We start from the raw sequence: 21,599 nt of genomic DNA, 5'->3' as shown, positions 1-21,599 counted from the left end.
CACTATGAGTAAAGACGAATACAAGTTGCATGAATTTAATGCTGCATTATGACGCCAGGCGGCAGTGTGTGCGCTACAATTGCTGCTCCCAAAGATTTATTAAAACGAAACTAAAAAATGGCATAAATTTAATAAACTCGTGAAAACATCTCAAATTAAGGGCTAAATATAGAAATATGAAAAACATGTAAATATAGTCAACTTTTAACAAGCCATGATATACACAGGCTCAAAAAGATACTGTTTTGTTTTTGTATACATGTACAATGCCTCCGCGCGGTTCTAAAAAACATCATAGGGGGAGGGGTTCTCAGAGATAATTTTGTATTAACTATTTTATTGGTTAATTAAATAAGTGTGAATTTTCCATTAAGGGGTGGATCTGATCTCATTCTAGACCCGCAATGCAATGTATCGTGTATATATGCAGTAACAATTATTTGCATGAACGGTTAAATTTTAGAAGAGGAACATGTCATACATTGTAAGTACATGTCGACAGGACTTTATTATCCCCTCGCGCAACTTGTTGCGAAGGGGTTCTAGCATTGCTACCGTGCGTGTGTGTGTGTGTGTGTGTGTGCGTGTGTGCGTGCGTGCGTGTGCGTGTGCGTGGGGGTGGGTGGGTGTGTGTGTGTGTGTGCACCCCATTTCAATTTTCTAGTAAATTAAAAAAAATATCTTCTAATAGAATTTCATCAAGCTTTGCACAAATATGCTTTATTGTAAAAGATTAAAACAAATGCAATTTCATATTCATTGGTCAAATTTTTATGCAAAAACTTAGATCAAATTACACCATTGTAAAGGAGGGGGTATACATTATGACAAAATTCGTTCAAAACTAATAATATTTATCATGGACACACTTCTGTAAACTAACAAATAAAAAATGCAGGTGCCTTTCCAAACCATAAATACTATTACAAATTATTATTTCATTAAATCAATGTCATAATCAACTTTGTATACAAGTTATCAATCGAAATTTCTGAGTAAGGGTTATCAATCACCTAGAGCGAAAGAAACGTGACAGAACAACGTTACGGCGAGTTAATAGAGTCAATAGCTTAATGTGTATTTGAATGTTTGTTATTATCCCCTGGCGCAACTTTTTGCGAAGGAGATATAGGATCGCTGCTGTGCGTGTGTGTTTGTGTTCAGCTTGGAAACAAGTTTAAAAGAAAACTCTTGCACTGATTTTTATCAAACTTCGTACACTTATTTGGCATGGTAAAAGGACAAACCCTGTGGATTTTCAAGTCAATTAGTTATTACTCTTTAATATATCGTTGAAATAACAATTTTTACAAATTTTATACTTGACAACAACTACTTCTGCTTCTCTCTTCTGTGAAAGCAAAGTGAAAGTAAGCAGTTCAAATCAACAACGTGATATTTTTTGAAATTAGATTTAGTACAGGTAAAGAAAAAGTAGTTCTTAGCCGGGCTTTGCTGGAAACAGAGTCCTGGCCTTAGGCAGGCAAATCGCCAACGTTACTATAAATAGCACAACTGCAAAAGTAAACAAAAAACCAAACAGCGTCAAAGTAAAAGCTTCCGCTACACTAAATAGTTACAAAAAGAGCCACCTTTTGTCAAAAGTGTATTTTATTTCTTTTTTTTAATTTCGAGAGAATTGTCTATATTTTTAGTTTTCTTATTAATAACATGTTTTAAAAACAAGACTATGCATTTTGGACACATACAATGCGCATGAATTTCCATGAACTACTTTGCTGCGCGTTGAAGAAATGGGGATTAAATATATAACGCTTGTGTCAAAATTCAGTGCAGCAACTGTTGAACTTTTTTCTACTGGACAGACATATTTTTGTTTATAGCCGCTTACAAAATGTGGTCGTTCTCTGACGCTTTGCCGAAATTAAAAGAATTTGAGAGAGAGAGAGAGAGAGACAGAGAGACAGAGAGACAGAGAGAGAGATTGTCAGTCTTTAATACACAATATGCATAAAGACACACCAAAAGAGCCCGGCTTTCAGTACTTCAGTACTTTGATTGTAGTAATGGAGGGTTAGTAAATGTGGTCTTCCATTTATATAACTATATATTCCTAAACAATGCATCCCCCACACAATAACTACGTCGCGAGGGGATGCTCCGCTTAGCGGTGCCCTTGTTTTCATTTGAAGTAAAAAGAGGTGGGGTGGTGCACGGTTCTGTCCAGAGGTACCCGTGGAACATGTTGATGAAATAGAAATAAAATAAACCAAATTTAAAGATGTTTTTGAAAAACAATGATAGGACTAGGGTACGAAATGCTTAGAAGTAGCTTTTCTTGTACTCTAGTACGTGTGAAAATTATCACTTGCATGAATCACTATGTATCTCTCGTTAGGCTACAGTACTGTGTATCCCTGATTAAATGCAATGAATTGATATCCGCGTGAAATTCCGGGTTAAAAACTTAAAACTACAGGTTTTAAAATCTCACTTATTTTTCTAAAAGTTTTGAACTTGTGATATGAAAAAAAAATTGGCGCATGCGATTTTATATTCTTGCAATTCGGGACAGATCGGTAGAATCGCAGAAATAAATATACGTATACGCGGTAAAATTAACGAATCTAAAGTATCAGTGACTTAACGAGGCCGAGTACAGAACGAGTACGCACGCTTTCGCGCAGCGTTTCATTTGTATTGTGACGTCATCTTTTTGCTTGGTTGACGCCATGGCGTGATAGTTTCAACTGCAGATATTCAGCGAAAATTGTTGAAAATATCTCGTTTGATGCGTAAAAATAATGTTATATTGTGGAATAAACATAAATGTCTCGAAGTATAAGCTATATTTGGGCTCGGGTCGAAAACGTGAAGAGGATTCAGCAAGCCTAGCCCTCTGTCACGTTTTCTTAACCCGCCTAAATATAGCTTAATTCATATATTTCAAGAAAATAACCATGTATTTTATATTAATGACCCTTAATATGTGATGTTATATATTTGTTTATTACTTAACTATGTCTGAATGTTTTAATAATACTATATAGATCATCTTTTCCGCCTTTGTCAAATAAAAAATAGCCATTATCTGACTAATCCGGGAAATTGGGCATACAAAAATCAACTTTGATAAGACCCCTGGAACAAACCAGGAGGTAAAAGGTTTTTTTTATTTGACCATTTGATGCCTTTTAGCAATAACTTTAATATGTAGAACACAAAAAGAAATCCCTAGGGCAGAAGTTTTGAAAAAATGTAAAAAATATGCAAAATTGATACATTTCAAGCAAAATCCCATAGGGTCCTATGTTAAAGATTAACAAACTTTGAGATTACCCCCTAAACAAACGGTGTGGTAAATGTCTTATTTTTTAATCGTAAAATAATAATTATATCAGTAGAAATTCATGTAAAGAGTTTCATCCAAAAATCTAGGGCAGAACAAATTAGACCCGGCCTCGTTAATTACACCATGAGTAAACGAAAACAAAAAAGGCAAAGAGATTCAAATACGGTATGTGATATGACTGTTTATACGTTTTGGTTTACAATCTAAATCAAATCTTAATAAAAAAAATTATATAAAGTTCTAAATAGAATATTTTGTCTTCCAAAATACAAAATATAAATAATGTATGCTTCTTATTTACACAAATTTTCGAAGTGATCAAAATGTGTATGTATCATTCACAGCCATGCTTATTGTAGGTTTGTTTATTTTAATATAAATCGTGTACATGTAACTGAATGTCCATGTTTAGAATTGAAGGTGTTTAAGCTATGATACATGTAACTAGGGACATGAACCTCAGACATGTCTACCTGTCGACCGACTTCCATATCAAGCTTGCGATAATGATAATTATGATACGGATGCTAATTTTGAGAACTGTAAGATTATATCGTCTCATATATATAACACTGATGGGCAGACGTAGAATTTATTTTATTATTTTTTTTTTTTGGGGGGGGGGGGTCCAGTCACCCCACCATCCTTGAAAATTCAAACTTTTTAAAATTCACATAGTAATCCTACTGAAAAATAGAACTCGACCTACCTCGACCTACCCCCACCCCCTCCCCGGCAAACAAAATTATAATGTATCCCTTAGTACATAAACCTCCCCTCCATTTCTTGATCAGAACATATAAACATAGGAGCAAAATGTCATGGTGCAAAACATCCCACATTTTTTTTTTAAACTAGCTACGTTGTTGTTTTTTTTTGGGGGGGGGGAGCAATTGTAGCGCGCACACTGCCGCCTGGCGTCATAATACAGCATTAAATTCATGCAACTTGTATTCGTCTTTATTTTATGGTTTGCGTGTTTGAATTCACGTTTGTAACAGAGATAGAAGAAAGAATTTACACGAATAAGAAGAGAATGTAGCAACATAGAATTAAGCAGACAATGAAGGATCAAAGAGAATCAAAGTGAAATTAGATAAGCATGAATATGACAAAATATGGTACAACAATGTTGCAAGTATTTGATTATAATGATAAATAAACATGCCACTATTTTGGACAAGAAAAATCTTTTTTGTAATAAAGTGAGACAGTAAAGAAAAATCACTTTTACAATTGAAAAAAAAAGACTGAAGCTTGGCAGAATAGGGCCTAGTACTACCTTTGTTGAAGTGGTAGAGCGGTTAGAAAATTGAAAACAAAGCAATTGAAAGAGTTAAAGTCTACTCAGGAATTTTCAGGGGAAACCCTATTGCAGAATCAGATTCAAGAGCATACTAATTTTCCCTTGACATTTTAGAGGAAAGCGATTACGGAACAAAACGGACAGAGAAGCAGAGGGAGTTAAATTTGATCGTGATTTGACTAAACACGAACATCATGTGATATTGCGTTTGCGACGTTTGTTATACGAGTAAGAATAAATTTTAATTGATTTTAACTCCTTTGACATTGCGATTGTAATTCTAAAGAACGCTTTGTTGTGATGTCGATCTATAAATTGTTCTATTTATAGGCCTATCTTACGTGAATCTTAATCCAGGATCATTTATTCCCGCAAATAATGCTATATTTTTTAAGAAAATGAATGAATCAAACATTGTATAACAAAATGCATATACTTCTTATTTTTATCTATGTCTAAATTATGTTTTCATTACAATATTAGTTGTGTTTTATTATAAGTCGGTTAGTCTGAGTACATAAAAAAGTAGTGACCTAGATTATTCATGCATACATATGGAACGCCATAGCTGCCTTAAGGTCAATTTCATATTATATGAATTGGTATTTCATTTATATGCAATAGTGATATCATTATATGCAGTGGAAACATCATTATATGCAGTGCTAACACCATTATATGTAGTGGTAACATCATTATATGCAGTGCTTACATCATTATATACTGTAATTTCGCCATTTTACTCAGGGGTAAAATCTTTATATAAAGTGGTAACATCATTAAGTTATGTTGCAATGGTATATTCATTATATGCTATGAGTAAATCTTTATATGATATGATAAACGCATTTCATACAGAGCTAAACTCATATTGTACTATTGTTCAATCGTTATGTTATAGGGTACACTCTTCAAGTGCAGTTGCAAAATCCTTTTATGCAACGGCATATTATAAAATTGTCACATCATATAAAGTATACAATTGCATGTAAAGCTTTCACCACAATACATAAAGGTTTAACCACCATACATAATGGTTTTAATACACCATAACATGATGTTAGTACTGCATATAATGAACTTATCACCTAATGTCGAGAAGTTGCACTGCATAAAAGGATTTTGCAAAGAGTGTACCATATAACATAACGATTGAACAATAGTTCATTATGAGTTTAGCTCTGTATAAAATGAGTTTATCATATCATTTAAAGATTTACTCATAGCATATAATGAATATACCACTGCACATAATGATCTTATGACATAACGTAATGTTGTTACCACTTTATATAAAGATTTTAACCCTGAATATAATGGCGAAATTCCAGTATATAATGATGTTAGCACTGCATATAATGATGTTACCACTGCATATAATGATATTACTATTGCAAAGATATAGCAATTCATATAATATGAAATTGACCTTAAGGCAGCTATGGCGTTCCATACATACATTCATTCATACTTTTGACCCACGTTTAGGAATAACAGCGGATTGTGCAAAGAGTGTTATATAAGGGAAACATTTGTAAGTGTAAATATTGAACAATACCTATGTTTAAAGCAATATGTGCTGTATTTTTTAGAATTTTATTTTGCTGCAAAAACCGGAGGGCTAGTATGATAAGTCTGCATATAACTTAAACTTTTATAATAAATAATATTTAAAAAAACATTAACTTTTTGTCAAAGGAAACATTTCTCTTCTAAGGAATAAATAGCAAATAATTTTTTTTACAGGACCACAATAATTCAATTTTGCTAAAAAGGCTTCTTAACGACCTTTTCCTCAAAAATATGGCTAACAGAAATTTAAAAACCATGATAGTTTTGTTATTTTAGTAGAAAAGAACATTTAAGTAAAAAACATTCAACATGAAAAATGCAGCTATATTTCTTTACTATATATGATCACATGATACCAAATCTCTCTATCTATCGATCGATTGATCGATCGATCGATCTTTCTTTCTTGTGTTGTAACAGTTATCTTTTTAAATGTAAATGTAGGCAATCTTCTTTTGGTATAAGGTGTAGTAATATTGAAGATGTAAACCATTTACTTTTTGCTTGTCAATATGTTGCAACAATATGTTACATTGTGGTCTACAATGGAAACAAGTTATACTGGGAGCTTTTTTTTAACGGAATGCAAAAACACAATTTCTTGATACAATGCTGTCTTTCTTTGCATATAAGATTGATAAGCTTAAAATGTTTCGTAGATCTTAAAACAAATCAGAAACACATCATATGACGGTTTCTTGCATAACGAATAACACAAAACAATATTGATGTACTCTAAAAATAACCAAAGAGATTTGTGTCTAAAAATACAATTTTGCACTTTGTAGAAATGCTTTAAGTATTTTAAACTGGGTCAATATATATTTATGAATGTACTGCTCACTATCTTTTCCTATGATAATTATACTTATAAATTGGACATTCTTATGATTGAATGTTATCTTATGATTAATAACAAAAAAGAAAATTAGAAGTAAGGATTGTTTATTATGAGATTATGACTGTGCATCTAAATCCATTGTCACTGATTAATTTAATGTACCAGAAAGGCTTTTGTACAAAATGATAATAACAAACAATATATATATATATATATAAACCATCACATTAACGTCTGTGACAATAATATATAAACATTCACTGAGTGTTTCTCTTGTATTTGTTATTCGATAGAATCTGACAGGGCTTAAATCTGCATGATACAGTTCTTATCAGTTTTTTAAAAATCAATCTTTCAAGAATTACGGACTGCAAGTTATGCCAACAGACAAAAATTCTCATCCACGTTGGCTATTCCTTTTATTAGCTCACCTGAGCTGAAAGCTCATATGAGCTATTCTGATCAAATTTTGTCCGTCGTCCGTCTGCCCGTCTGTAATCTTTTTTCATTTTGAAATTGTTCTTAAAAACCTCTTAACTAAAATCATTTTATATAGTGAGCTTAAGGCACAGAGCATCCTTTTGAAAAGGCCAAAAAAATTGCAGAACTGAAAAACAGATGTTCATTCAAAGCGGAGAAAACATTGAAATTAAAGAAAAAGGGAGGGGTGCATTTTTACAAAATCTTTTTTTCAAGAACTACTGAGTTAAATTTTACGTAATTTAGCATAAATTATCCTTATGAAAAGCAAAATATAAATTGCAACTTTTTTTGACACATTTGAATAAAGTTTATTCGAAATAAACAAGTGGGTCACCAAAAAAGTATTTTTTTGTGATACGATTAACCGGTTAATCGGTCGGAACGTCATTCGGTTAACCGATAGCAATTTTGTAACCGACTGCCATCCTATATATATATATATATATATATATATATATATATATATATATATATATATATATATATATATATATATATATATATATAACTTCCTTGTGCTAAATTGTAGATAAATTATTGGCTATCAGCAGTCACGTAGAGACTATGTATATTCCAAACATAGTCAGTGAAAAATATTACCCCTTCGAGCATTATGACGTCATTTTAGAGCATTATGACGTCAGGTTTCGTACTCAAATTGAAACTTGTAATCTTATTATAAAAGCTTAATTTCCATTGTTTTATTTACTTTTTATCATTAAAAAAGGCATTCGGTGAGATATAATCGTTATATGGTTTGTAGTTCACCTAATATGGTTTATACATGGTCAGAAAATTCCATATATAATACAGTTAGGGCAATTAATATTATGGTGATTTGAGTTTCATATTTGATTTCCGATAAGTAAAATAAATACCTAGACCAAAACTTATAACTCCACCACCTACTAATGCTACCGGCGATGCTAATGCCAATCCAGTAGCGATTGAGACGGCTATACCACTCGGCAAAGTCACTTTTGAAGCAAAATCTACCATCTTAAAATCCTTGGTATTTTCTTCATATGAGCAATATTTGTCTTTAATTTTCTCGCTTAATTTCCCCAAATCCGACTTTTCGCCCTCTGGAATTTTCATCCTGGAACTGTTTTTCAATTCATTCAACGATTTTTCCTTTATTTTTTTATGATGAGATTTCAGTTTGTCCGACCATTCCAAATCCGAATTCTTTGACAGCTAGTAAAAAGATAATTTGAAACATTACAGAAAATGATATAATACTATAATAGTAAATCTCTACGATTAGAAAATCTTTGGCAATATATTCTAGATTGTATTGAATATCTTTCCGTGTTTATCATTTATTTCTTTAAATAATTTACTAATTAACTGCACGGCTTTTACCTTTTTCATCTCATCCTCGTAACTTTGGTATGCTTTTTGAAATGCTGCTTTTCTATCTTTTTCTGCTTTGCTCTAAAAAATACGACTAAGCATATGGTTTTCTGATATAAAGTGACTTTTATTATAACTAATACTAATATTGAATATTAACACCTAATCCAGACAACAATTGAAGTTTAAATGTAGAGAATACATATTCTTTTTTAATTTTTGAAAGGAAATTGTGACCAAAACCTGAATTGTTAAGATATATCTATAAACAAATAGGTATAATAGTATAGCTTACACAAAAAATGTGCGTCTTCTTATCCTTAAGGTAGTACAAAACAGATAAGCTAAATTTTTCCTATTATAAATTTTTTCTGATTTAAAAAAAAAAAATTAAATTCGTAAAATTTGAACAAAATCCGACCTCAAAATTTTTGCCCACATCGCCCCAAACAGACCATTTGAATCTCCTTTCAGTAGAGTTTAAAATGATATAGTCACTGTTATGATTTCCCATGCCATTAGGTTATTTTCAACATATTACAAATATTTATACAATAGACATTCTTGTTACTTAAAGATACTGAAATAAATTCCGACTGGTAACTTAAGATAATTTCTGATGCGATATAATGTAAAACTAGCGCTTGCGAATTCTCTTTTAAGACAAAAACAGTATGATTATCATGACCCTGTAATTAAAATATATATATATATATATATATATATATATATATATATATATATATATATATATATATATATATATATATATGTATATAATTTTAAGTATATTTGACACAGGTAAAAATTGATAAAAATCCTAGATGACGTCATCATATTTGACCTTCGACCCATTGATATGACCTTGAAATTTGCTGGACATAAAACCTAAGCACTCGTAGGCTCGTAAAATCTGTTACAAATAACTGAACAACAATCAAGATTTTATAATGCATTATAGTTGTTGATCGTTACGATATCTGTTTTCAAAAAATCATTGCCACGCCCATTTTTCACCCATTTATCACGTAAATAGAGATTTTTAGGGGACTAAAATATCTGATCTTCAATACACCGCCTCACAAATTGTACAATTTCAACATAATTAATATAAAAGATAGCGAGAAAATTTCTACGCATTTATATAAATGCGACAATTTCATAACGCAAAATAATATAATGACTTAATTAAATTCAACAAAGCTTGAAATGAGCGGTTAAATAATCCAAAATATACCAACTTGTATTTTTTCTTTGTTCAATTCTTCATAATTTTGACAATATATACATTTTATAGAAGATGACTTTGATTTTAATTTGCCATTTAGAGTTCTAATACAACATCAAGAGGCAGTTATACGTTTCCGTAGATTTGTAACTTACATGACAACAAAATCATCTTGCATGAAGACATAATTATCTTGAATGTAGACATAAATTATCTTGCATTTTGAGATAGTTTATCTTGCATGTAGGGGCAGACATATTCCACCATAATTATAAGACCAATATATTGGAACAAAGATGATATTTGTATTGATAATATTCGTTCATTCATTTACATTTATTAATATATATTTAAATCTACCAAGTATAATTTCCTCTATTTCTTACGGAAAGTTATAGTCAATTCATAGCTCTATAGAAACAGCCAGACTGAAATTTACACGCCCCATTTATCGACTGGTCGAAATCTACAGTGGCTGAAAGTGACAGGACTGAAATTGACACGCCCTGTTTATCGATTGGTCTGAACCTACAGCGACCTAAGTAAAATCACGGACTGCACGAAATAATCATGATGATACCGGATTCAAAAACTCATTGGAGACGATTTGGTTTTTTCTTTTAGTTATCGTACTTACATAAACAGTAATTTAGTGAATTTTACTAACTTTTCATAATCAATTTATGAATTAGTTATGAAGGTAGTGATCATTGCAGAAAAAACTTTCCTGCAATGTCGCTACCTTCATATCCCGAATGAATTACCAAAGACAGCATTTTATTGTTTAATTATACGCAATAAAATGTCTTTATACAAAGTCGTCATCGCCAGGAACCTTTCAAAACATTCATTTTTTTGTCTTATTTTGGGCTAAAAGTTCAAAGTTTATATTTGCCGGACCATCAAATGAAATCATTTCCTGAAAATTGGGCAAAGGGAGGTCTGTAGAGTTAGTGACATTGGCAGACAATCAAATATTCTGCATTAGTTTCATACAACCTCTTGATTTTTCTGTGTTGGTAATTAAGAAAATGGAATTGCCAGACTTCTAACAGTAAAGGACAGATATCTGATATGAACACTCTGGAATACTGTAAACGTATTATATTTGGCGTGTACGATATTTGGCGGAAATTAGTTTTTGAACATGATAACTAACAGAATGAACTCTGTGACTCTTGTAGCACTGCGTAGTATTCCTACATGATGTTATGAAACCAGGTGAATAATACGGGCATAATAATATCCCAATTGAGAGTTTATAAACAAGTGTCATATTTGGCGTTTCTGTGTCTACAACGATAGCTCAGGCTCCGTCGTCACCATATTTCCTCAAGTCAATACTCAGCCTCAAATCTCAAGTTTATGCACTTTTCTTTACAGGATTTGAGTTGAGGAATGAGTTGAGGGGTTTGAAAAGTTTGGTGACGGCGGAGCCTGGTACTCTATATTGAGTCATGAATTGTATATTCTATATATTAACCGTTGTAACTTTTTTTTTGCCATGTATGAATGAACTTTTTATGAGTAAGTGATGCCTCATACCTAGATTGGGGACTCCGAAACTCAGGACTCGGAGACTCAAATCCCGCATTAGTACTCTTTGATTTAGAAATAAAATATTAATCTGGAATTTGAACACTAAATGTTCACTCATGATCATCGTAGATGGGCCGAACTGCTCAGAACTGTCAATCATAAGTACAATGTTATATATACCCTTGTAAAATGATGTTAGACATATTTTGAGAGTTCAAGAATTTTAGAATTTTTATTTTGAATTGTATTTTTGGGATTTGATTCCGCTTATAGAGACTAGTTGATATTGGCCGCTTTTAATAGTTGTAACTTTGACTATACCATCACGCTTTAATAAAACCGCCTGAGAAAGAAATACTGTCCTTGGTGATTACTAAGTGCGAGCTGACTCTTAAGTGGATCCGTAAGACAAAAGGCTTACACATGGCATTCAGCGATACACTTGATTTAGCGGAAGCTGCATTCCGCCAAAAGCGCTAAATAGAATGTGTTACTGAGAAAACGTCAAAGGCCCGAGATGTTAACTAAGTGAGAACATTTGTATTGTTCAAGCTGCTGCAGTACGCGGTGAGAGTGATTTCAACATATAGTTTACACCACGTTCCTCTATTGCATGTAAAAGCAAAATATTAATATCAGCAAAAAAAAAGCAAAAAAAAATTAAAGCATCTGCAGTAACTGAATTTTCTAGATTAAAGTATCCAAGATTATATGTCAGCTTATATAACTAACATATTGGTTTAATTATTGTGAATGATAACTAATGTGAATGATTTATTTCGAGTAACATGTAAATGGTGCATAAAAACAGAGTATCAATCTTCACTGACAGTGTGTTTGTTTTTGACATGTCATTTTTGTAAATGTTTACAATGATTTAAAAATCTATTACTCATTTCGAATATACATGTACATACTCTAGATAGATGTATTTGCTATTTGATCTTAAAAAAACATTGTCTTTAAACAATAATAGGAAACCTATTTCACTATGTGTTTATTGTTGCTGATTCAACAATATTTGAGTAATATCAGGTTCAAGCCGTCATAATTATATGTCTCTAAATGATTATATAATCAGCTTTTATTTGATTTGTTTAAATTGATTGATTTTGTGACATTTACTTAAATTTACATCAATTATAATGGAATAAGGAATAAGTATTCTTTCACATTTGGGGGTGGAAGAGGGTGGGTGGGTGTGCACCTGACATTGTAACTCGGTAAAATATATGGTAACCTGCGTTGTTTTTGTGTTGATTGTATTCTTCTATGATCCGTTTTGAAAAGTAAGAAACAAATCATGCTAAACCAGTTCAATTTTTAAATAAGTGGAAAATAATATTTGTTGTTCTTTTAAGACCATGTCTACGAGAAAACCATGCAAAAGGTAATGGGAACAAGGTTCTCTGATCAACTAAATATTTTGTGTGTAACAGTGTGCATCCATATAAATTAATTTTCCACAAAACATTTTTTGATATGGTCAGTCCTGCAGCCCTGTTACTAAAATTACATTTTGATCTTTTTAAGAATTAAATTGTGCATAATTCATCAAATTATAATTAAGAATTCTGAGTTAAGTTTAAATATAAATTCAAATAGTCATTTAGAGTTAGCACTAACAAGATACACTAGTGTAAACCATTTTATGAGAATTCCCAAATATTCTTTCTATTAAGTGCAGATAGGTCACGAATCTGGCATGTTTCCAACTTTTTGTAAAATTGTAAAAATATACATTTTTAAAAGCTTAAAAGTAAAAACATGACACTTTAAATTCACCTAATCTGTTTCTAATCTCAAGTGCAAGGCCAATAACTGCTGAAAGGGGGCCTCAGATCCTTTCGCTAAGAATAGATTGAAGAACCCTGTATGTGTAATGAGGACATTAGTAAAAGTTGCAAGTTTCTATCTCTTATGGTTTCAGAGTAGTAGCATTAACAAGCTTTTCGTAAATAGGGGCAATAACTCTGTAATTATTTAAAGAAAGAATCCGAGGGGCTATATTTCAAAATGTTTTAAGATGTCCTACTACATCCATGAAAAAGTTTTTCTCTTTACCCTAAACATAAGAGATTGAAAAACTCATTTATTAACGGATATTCAAATGACCTTGACCTTTGACCTTTATGTCTTTTTGTTTGGGCAAGGTAGACGCCTCCATCCCAAGTAGTCCTAGGTCTCTATGACAAATAATAAAAAAAGTTGGAAGTGATTTTATAGAAATGTAAATACTTTCAGGGGCAATAACTACTAGAAGGGGGCCTCAAATCCTCTCGGTATGAAAGATTGAAGGAGCGTCTAAGTGTACTGAAGACATTGGTTAAAGTTCCAAGTTTCTATGTCTTATGGTTTCAGAGGAGTAGCGATAACAAGCTTTCGACACACAAGGGCAATAACTTTGAGAGTTGTCAAGCAAAGGGTCATTTGGTACCATAACTTTTAAATGTGATTTATAGAAATGTAAATACTTTCAGGGGCAATAACTACTAGAAAGGGGCCTCCAATCTTTTCGGTATGAATAGATTGGAGAACCCTCTAAGTGTACTGAAAACATTGGTTAAAGTTCCAAGTTTCTATGTCTTATGGTTTCAGAGGAGTAGCGATAACAAGCTTTCAACCAGGCTTGGGGTAATGCTAAATGTAATGGTAATGCATTGCAATGCATTACATGTTTTCAAAGTAATGCTAGTAATGTGTAATGCCACAAAATTAGCATTACAAGTTATGGTAATGTAATTCATTACTTTCCAAAATTTAGTGTAATGCTGGCATTACATGGCATTACTTTTTATTACTATGCTTATTTATGAATGTTCACTTTAAAAATGTGATGAATAAATGAATAGCTGAAATTGAATTTTAATAATTTGATTATAAAGAAGAAAAATATAATTCTTGAAATAAAAATGTTTAGATGTATTATTAAAAAAGATTAATAAAAAAATCATTTTTAAATTGTTCACAGTTTCATAACATTTTTATGAGTGTTGTTATTTAGAGTTTTAAATCATTTAAACAATTTACTCCAATTAGTTTGCACTTCAATAAAGATGTGTCAACAACACACTATGGCCCCCAGGATAACCTAGGTTTCAAAACAATCTATTGTTATAAGAAGTGCTAAACACCCCAATCCCCTTCCCTACGTCATGTCCAAATAGAATAGAGGACAGACATGTACCTTTAAGGGGAAAATGAATGCACTGTCCATCCATGATGAAAATCAAAATCACTTCCAATATTATAACCCATTTGAAAATAATTTACTCTCTCTCTCTCTCTCTCTCTCTCTCTCTCTCTCTCTCTTATATATATATTAAGTACATTAGTTTGGACTGATAGAAAATACAAGAGTAATGTATTTTTTCTATTTTTGCACTTAATATATCCTAAAATAAAGATTATCAAACAATATTTCAGTCCCAGCTTCCAATGATCCTGTAGAACGTTTATTTAGTATAGCTGGGAAGGTTTTCAAACTAATAGGATGCAGTTAAAAGATGAAACCTTTGAAACTTTGATTATAAAGTGAAACCGCTATCTTTTGTCTTAAAGTGTCTTCAGCATAAGGAAATCTGATTAAAATATATTAAGAAATATAACTGGGGAAAACCCTCTGTTTATAATTTAATAGAATTAAGTGTCCAAAATTATAAAGATTTGTGTAATCTGGGGAAATATCTCTATTTAGCTTTTTAATAACGGCAACATTATTCCATAAATTGTTTTCTATTATCCATGAATATGAAATCTGTGTCTTTATATCATATCTAACATTGTATCATGCCAAATGTCTATAAAGATCTTTTTACTTAATATGTAATATCTTGTTCATAATGCCCCAAGATGAAATATATTGAGCAAATAAAGAATGACTCTTGTATATATAGTCATTGAATTTGAACCTGATACTGAACATGAACCTGTAGATATATGTTAAAGAGTGTTTTATATTTGAAATATTTGCAAAAACTCGTTATTAGCTTTACTTTTTTAAAACAAAGTAATGGTAATGGTAATGCATTACTTTACTCATGTAATGGTAATGTAATGCATTACTTCAAGAACATCAAGTAATGGTAATGGTAATTTAATGCCCAAATTAATGAAGTAATGGTAATGTAATGCATTACTTTACAATGTAATTCGCCCCAAGCCTGCTTTCGACACACAAGGGCAATAACTTTGTAAGTTCTGAGAGTTGTCAAGCAAAGGGTCATTTGGTACCATAACTTTTAATGGTCAATAACATAAAGAAAAAATTGTTTCAATATCTCTTGAAATAAAAAAGCTGTCCCTGGAAAAAAAGAGAAGAAAAAAAATAATAAAAAACATAAGAAATACAAAAGGTCTTTCACCTGAAAGGTGGAAAAACGTAATAAACATAAGAAATATAAAAGGTCTTTCACCTGAAAGGTGGAAAGACCTAAAAATAAGAATAATAAAAGAAATACAAAAGGTCTTTCACTTCATTATCTTTTTATGTTTCGTTTCAATATAAATAATAAAACATTTTCTCTGCATTACTTTATAAAAAAGTCAAAAACTTAAATATGCAAGTTTTTTTGTTTGACCTTGACTTTTGACCCTTATGTCAAAAGTCACTGGTAAAGGTCAATATTTGAATTTAAAGTGGTTTGATGGCCCTACAAAGTAGGGTTTAAAAGTTTTCAAAAACTTAAGAAACTTTCAGGGGCAATAACTGCTAGAAGGGGGCCTCGGGCCCTTTTCGGTTTAAATAAATTGAAGAACCCTAAAAAATTACTGAAGATATTGTTAAAAGTTTAAAATCTCTATCTCCAACGGTTTATGAGAAGTAAATATAACAAGCATTTTGTACTATAGGGGCAATAACTCTATAATTGTATAAATAGGGGCTGAATGATTATATTCTTAAATGTCTTAAGATGTCCTACTACATCCATGAAAAAGTTTTTTTCTACCACCCTAAACAAAAGAGATCTAATAACTCATTGATTAACGGATTTTCAAATGACCTTGACTTTTGACCTTTATCTCACTTTGGTCGGACAAGGTAGATGCTTACATCCCAAGCGGTCCAAAGTCTCTATGACAAATAACAAGCATTCTGTGAGCATTGCATAAGCAATACACGTCTCCTACTGCTTTGTAGAAATTTGTGAAAACAATGAACACTATGCAGAATATCATTTCTTACCGTCTCAACAGACCAACCCGATAACGAACCCGATTGTAATACTAGTAGACTAATTGTTCACGAACAATTAAAGGTCTTTCTACCTCATTGTTTTTTATACTTGAAATAAGACTGCTTAAATAGAATAAAGTATTTTTACTGCGTAACTTCATAAAATAGTGTCAAACGAATAAATTTGCAATTTTTTATTGTTGACCTTGACCTTTGACATTTATGTCATATTGATCTGACAAGGTAGACGCTTCAATACCAATTGGTCCGATGTATCTATGATTATTGATTCAAAAATTATTTGTGTTTTTATTAAATGTTCGAAACTTTCAGGGTCAATAACTGCTAGAAAGGGACTTTGGGCCCTTTCGGCATGAATAAATTGAGGGAGTGTCTAAGTGTACTGAATAATTAGTAAACGTTTCAAGTCTCTATCTCTAACGGTTAATGAGGAGTAGCGATAACAAGCATTTTGTACAATAGGGGCAATAACTCTATAATTGTTACATGGTAAGGGTCAATGGGTTATATTTTGAAATGTCTTAAGATGTCCTACTACATCCATGAACAAGCTTTTATCTAGCACCCCACAGAAAAGAGATCTAAAAACTCATTAATTAACGGATTTCTGAATGATCTTGACCCTTGACCTTTATGTCAATTTGTTCGGCCAAGGTAGACGCTTCAATCCCAAGTGGTCCAAAGTCTCTATGACAAATAATAAAAAAGTTAGAAGTGATTTCATAGAAATGTAAATACTTTCAGGGGCAATAACTACTAGAAGGGGGCCTCAGATCTTTTCGGTATGAATAGATTGAAGAACCCTCTAAGTGTACTGAAGGCATTGGTAAAAGTTCAAAGTCACTATCTTTTACGGTTAATGAGGAGTAGCGATAACAAGCATTTTGTACAATAGGGGCAATAACTCTATAATTGTTACATGGTAAGGGTCAATGGGTTATATTTTGAAATGTCTTAAGATGTCCTACTACATCCATGAACAAGCTTTTATCTAGCACCCCACAGAAAAGAGATCTAAAAACTCATTAATTAACGGATTTCTGAATGATCTTGACCTTTGACCTTTATGTCAATTTGTTCGGCCAAGGTAGACGCTTCAATCCCAAGTGGTCCAAAGTCTCTAAGACAAATAATAAAAAAGTTAGAAGTGATTTCATAGAAATGTAAATACTTTCAGGGGCAATAACTACTAGAAGGGGGCCTCAGATCTTTTCGGTATGAATAGATTGAAGAACCCTCTAAGTGTACTGAAGGCATTGGTAAAAGTTCAAAGTCACTATCTTTTACGGTTAATGAGGAGTAGCAATAAGAAGCATTTTATACAAAAGGGGTAATAACTCTGTAACTTTTTAAAGGAAGGAGCCAAGGGGCTATATTTTAAAATGTCTGAAGATGTCCTATTACATCCATGAAAAAGTTTTTCTCTACCACACTAAACAATAGAGATCTAAAAACTCATTAATTGGGAGATTTTCAGATGACCTTGACCATTGTCCTTTATGTCATTTTGTTCGGCCAAGATAAACGCTTCTATCCCAAGTGGTCCGAAGTCTCTATGACAAATAATAAAAAAGTTGGAAGTGATTTTATAGATATGTAGATAATTTCAAGGACAATAACTACTAGAAGGCGGGCTCAGATCCTTTCGGTATGAAAAGATTGAAGAACTCTCTAAGTGTACTGAAGACATTGGTAAAAGTTCCAAGTTTATATCTCTTATGGTTTCAGAGGAGAAGCGATAACAAGCTTTTTGTACACAAGGGCAATAACTTTGTAAGTTCTGGGAGTTATCGAGCAAAGGGTCATTTGGTACCATAACTTTTAATGGCCAACAACATAACGAAAAAAATTATTTCAATATCTCTTGAAATAAAAAAACTGTCCCTGGAAAAAAAGAGAAGAAAAAAAATAAGAACTAGTAGACTAATTGTTCTCGAACAATTAGAGGTCTTTCCATCTCATTGTTTTTTTTTATGTTTGAAATAAAATTGCTTTAATAGATTAAAGTATTTTTTCTGCGTTACTTCATAAAAAAGGGTCAAACGATAAAGTTTGCAATTTTTTTATTGCTTGACCTTGACCTTTGACCTTTATGTCATTTTGTTTGGCCAAGGTAGACGCTTCCATCCCAAGTAATCCGAAGTCTCTATGACATATAATAACAAAGTTGGAAGTGATTTTATAGAAATTTAAATACTTTCAGGGGCAATAACTGCTAGAAGGGGACCTCAGATCCTTTCGGAATGAATAGATTGAAGAACCCTCTAAGTATACTGAAGACATTGGTAAAAGTTTCAAGTCTCTATCTCTTACGATTAATGAGGAGTAGCGATAACAAGCATTTTGTACAATAGGGGCAATAACTCTGTTAACATTTAAAAGAAAAAGCCAAGGGGCTATATTTTAAAATGTCTTAAGATGTCCTATTTCATTGATGAAAAAGTTTTTCTCTACCACACTAGACAAAAGAGATCTAATAACTCAATAATTAATGGATTTCCAAATGACCTTGACCTTTGACCTTGATGTCATTTTGATCGGCCAAGGTAGACGCTTCCATCCCAAGTGGTCCAAAGTCTCTGTGACAAATAATAAAAAAGTTGGAAGTGATTTTATAGAAATTCAAATACTTTCAGGGGCAATAACTACTAGAATGGGGCCTCAGATCCTTTCGGTATGATAGATTAAAGAACCCTCTAAGTGTACTGAAGACATTGGTAAAAATTCCAAGATTCTATCTCTTATGGTTTCAAAGGAGTAGTGATAACAAGCTTTTCGTAAACAAGGGCAATAACTTTGTAAGTTCCAGGGGGTATCAGGAACAGGGTAATTTGGTATCATAATTTTAAATGGTCAATTACATGAAGGAAAAATTGTTTCAATATGTCTTATAATAAAAAAGCTGTCCCTTGGAAAAAAGAGAAAAAAATAAGAATGAAAAACATAAAGAAAACAAAAGGTCTTTCACCTGAAAGGTGGAAAGACCTAATTAGTAGACTAACGTTCTCGAACAATTAGAGGTCTTTCCACCTTTTTGTTTTTTATGTTTGAAATAAGATTGCTTTAATAGAATAAAGTATTTTTTCTGCGTAACTTCATAAAAAAGTGTCAAACAATTAGGTTTGCATTTTTTATTGCTTGACCTTGACCTTTGACCTTTATGTCATTTTGATCTGACAAGGTAGACGCTTCAATACCAAGTGGTCCGATGTATCTATGATTATTGATTCAAAAATTATTTGTGTTTTTATTAAATGTTCGAAACTTTCAGGGGCAATAACTGCTAAAATGGGACTTTGGACCCTTTCGGTATGAATAAATTGAAGGAATGTCTAAGTGTACTGAATAATTCGTAAATGTTTCAAGTCTCTATCTCTAACGTTTAATGAGGAGTAGCGATAACAAGCATTTTGTACAATAGGGGCAATAACTCTATAATTGTTACATGGTAAGGGTCAATGGGTTATATTTTGAAATGTCTTAAAATGTCCTACTACATCCATGAACAAGTTTTTCTCTAGTACCCCAAAGAAAAGAGATCTAAAAACTCATTAATTAACGGATTTCTGAATGACCTTGACCTTTGACCTTTATGTCATTTTGTTCGGCCAAGGTAGACGCTTCCATCCCAAGTGGTCCGAAGTCTCTATGATAAATAATAAAAAAGTTAAAAGTGATTTTATAGAAATTCAAATACTTTCAGGGGCAATAACTACTAGAAGGCGGGCTCAGATCCTTTCGGTATGAAAAGATTGAAGAAACCTCTAAGTGTACTGAAGACATTGGTAAAAGTTCCAAGTTTATATCTCTTATGGTTTCAGAGGAGAAGCGATAACAAGCTTTTTGTACACAAGGGCAATAACTTTGTAAGTTCTGGGAGTTATCGAGCAAAGGGTCATTTGGTACCATAACTTTTAATGGCCAACAACATAACGAAAAAAATTATTTCAATATCTCTTGAAATAAAAAAGCTGTCCCTGGAAAAAAAGAGAAGAAAAAAAATAAGAACTAGTAGACTAATTGTTCTCGAACAATTAGAGGTCTTTCCATCTCATTGTTTTTTTTTATGTTTGAAATAAAATTGCTTTAATAGATTAAAGTATTTTTTCTGCGTTACTTCATAAAAAAAGGGTCAAACGATAAAGTTTGCAATTTTTTTATTGCTTGACCTTGACCTTTGACCTTTATGTCATTTTGTTTGGCCAAGGTAGACGCTTCCATCCCAAGTAATCCGAAGTCTCTATGACATATAATAACAAAGTTGGAAGTGATTTTATAGAAATTTAAATACTTTCAGGGGCAATAACTGCTAGAAGGGGACCTCAGATCCTTTCGGAATGAATAGATTGAAGAACCCTCTAAGTATACTGAAGACATTGGTAAAAGTTTCAAGTCTCTATCTCTTACGATTAATGAGGAGTAGCGATAACAAGCATTTTGTACAATAGGGGCAATAACTCTGTTAACATTTAAAAGAAAAAGCCAAGGGGCTATATTTTAAAATGTCTTAAGATGTCCTATTTCATTGATGAAAAAGTTTTTCTCTACCACACTAGACAAAAGAGATCTAATAACTCAATAATTAATGGATTTCCAAATGACCTTGACCTTTGACCTTGATGTCATTTTGATCGGCCAAGGTAGACGCTTCCATCCCAAGTGGTCCAAAGTCTCTGTGACAAATAATAAAAAAGTTGGAAGTGATTTTATAGAAATTCAAATACTTTCAGGGGCAATAACTACTAGAATGGGGCCTCAGATCCT

At 32.0% G+C, this 21,599-nt stretch overlaps 1 protein-coding gene across 1 annotated transcript in view; it reads right to left on the bottom strand.

Annotated features, from left to right (window-relative positions):
* Positions 1–8,343: 8,343 nt before the first annotated feature.
* LOC128163284 (DNA ligase 1-like) overlaps positions 8,344–21,599 on the bottom strand; it is a 37,856-nt gene continuing 24,600 nt past the window's right edge. The window contains exons 3-4 of the mRNA XM_052826833.1: positions 8,881–8,952; positions 8,344–8,712 (exon numbers count right to left, since the gene is read on the bottom strand). Coding sequence (XP_052682793.1) covers positions 8,344–8,712; positions 8,881–8,952 — 441 coding nt within the window. The remainder of the gene's footprint in view (positions 8,713–8,880; positions 8,953–21,599) is intronic.

Source organism: Crassostrea angulata, chromosome 9 (assembly GCF_025612915.1).
Source record: "Crassostrea angulata isolate pt1a10 chromosome 9, ASM2561291v2, whole genome shotgun sequence".
Classification (NCBI taxonomy): Eukaryota; Metazoa; Mollusca; class Bivalvia; order Ostreida; family Ostreidae; genus Magallana; species Magallana angulata.
The sequence above is the reverse complement of the archived record's forward strand: the minus strand, read 5'-3'. Positions and strand labels throughout refer to the sequence as shown.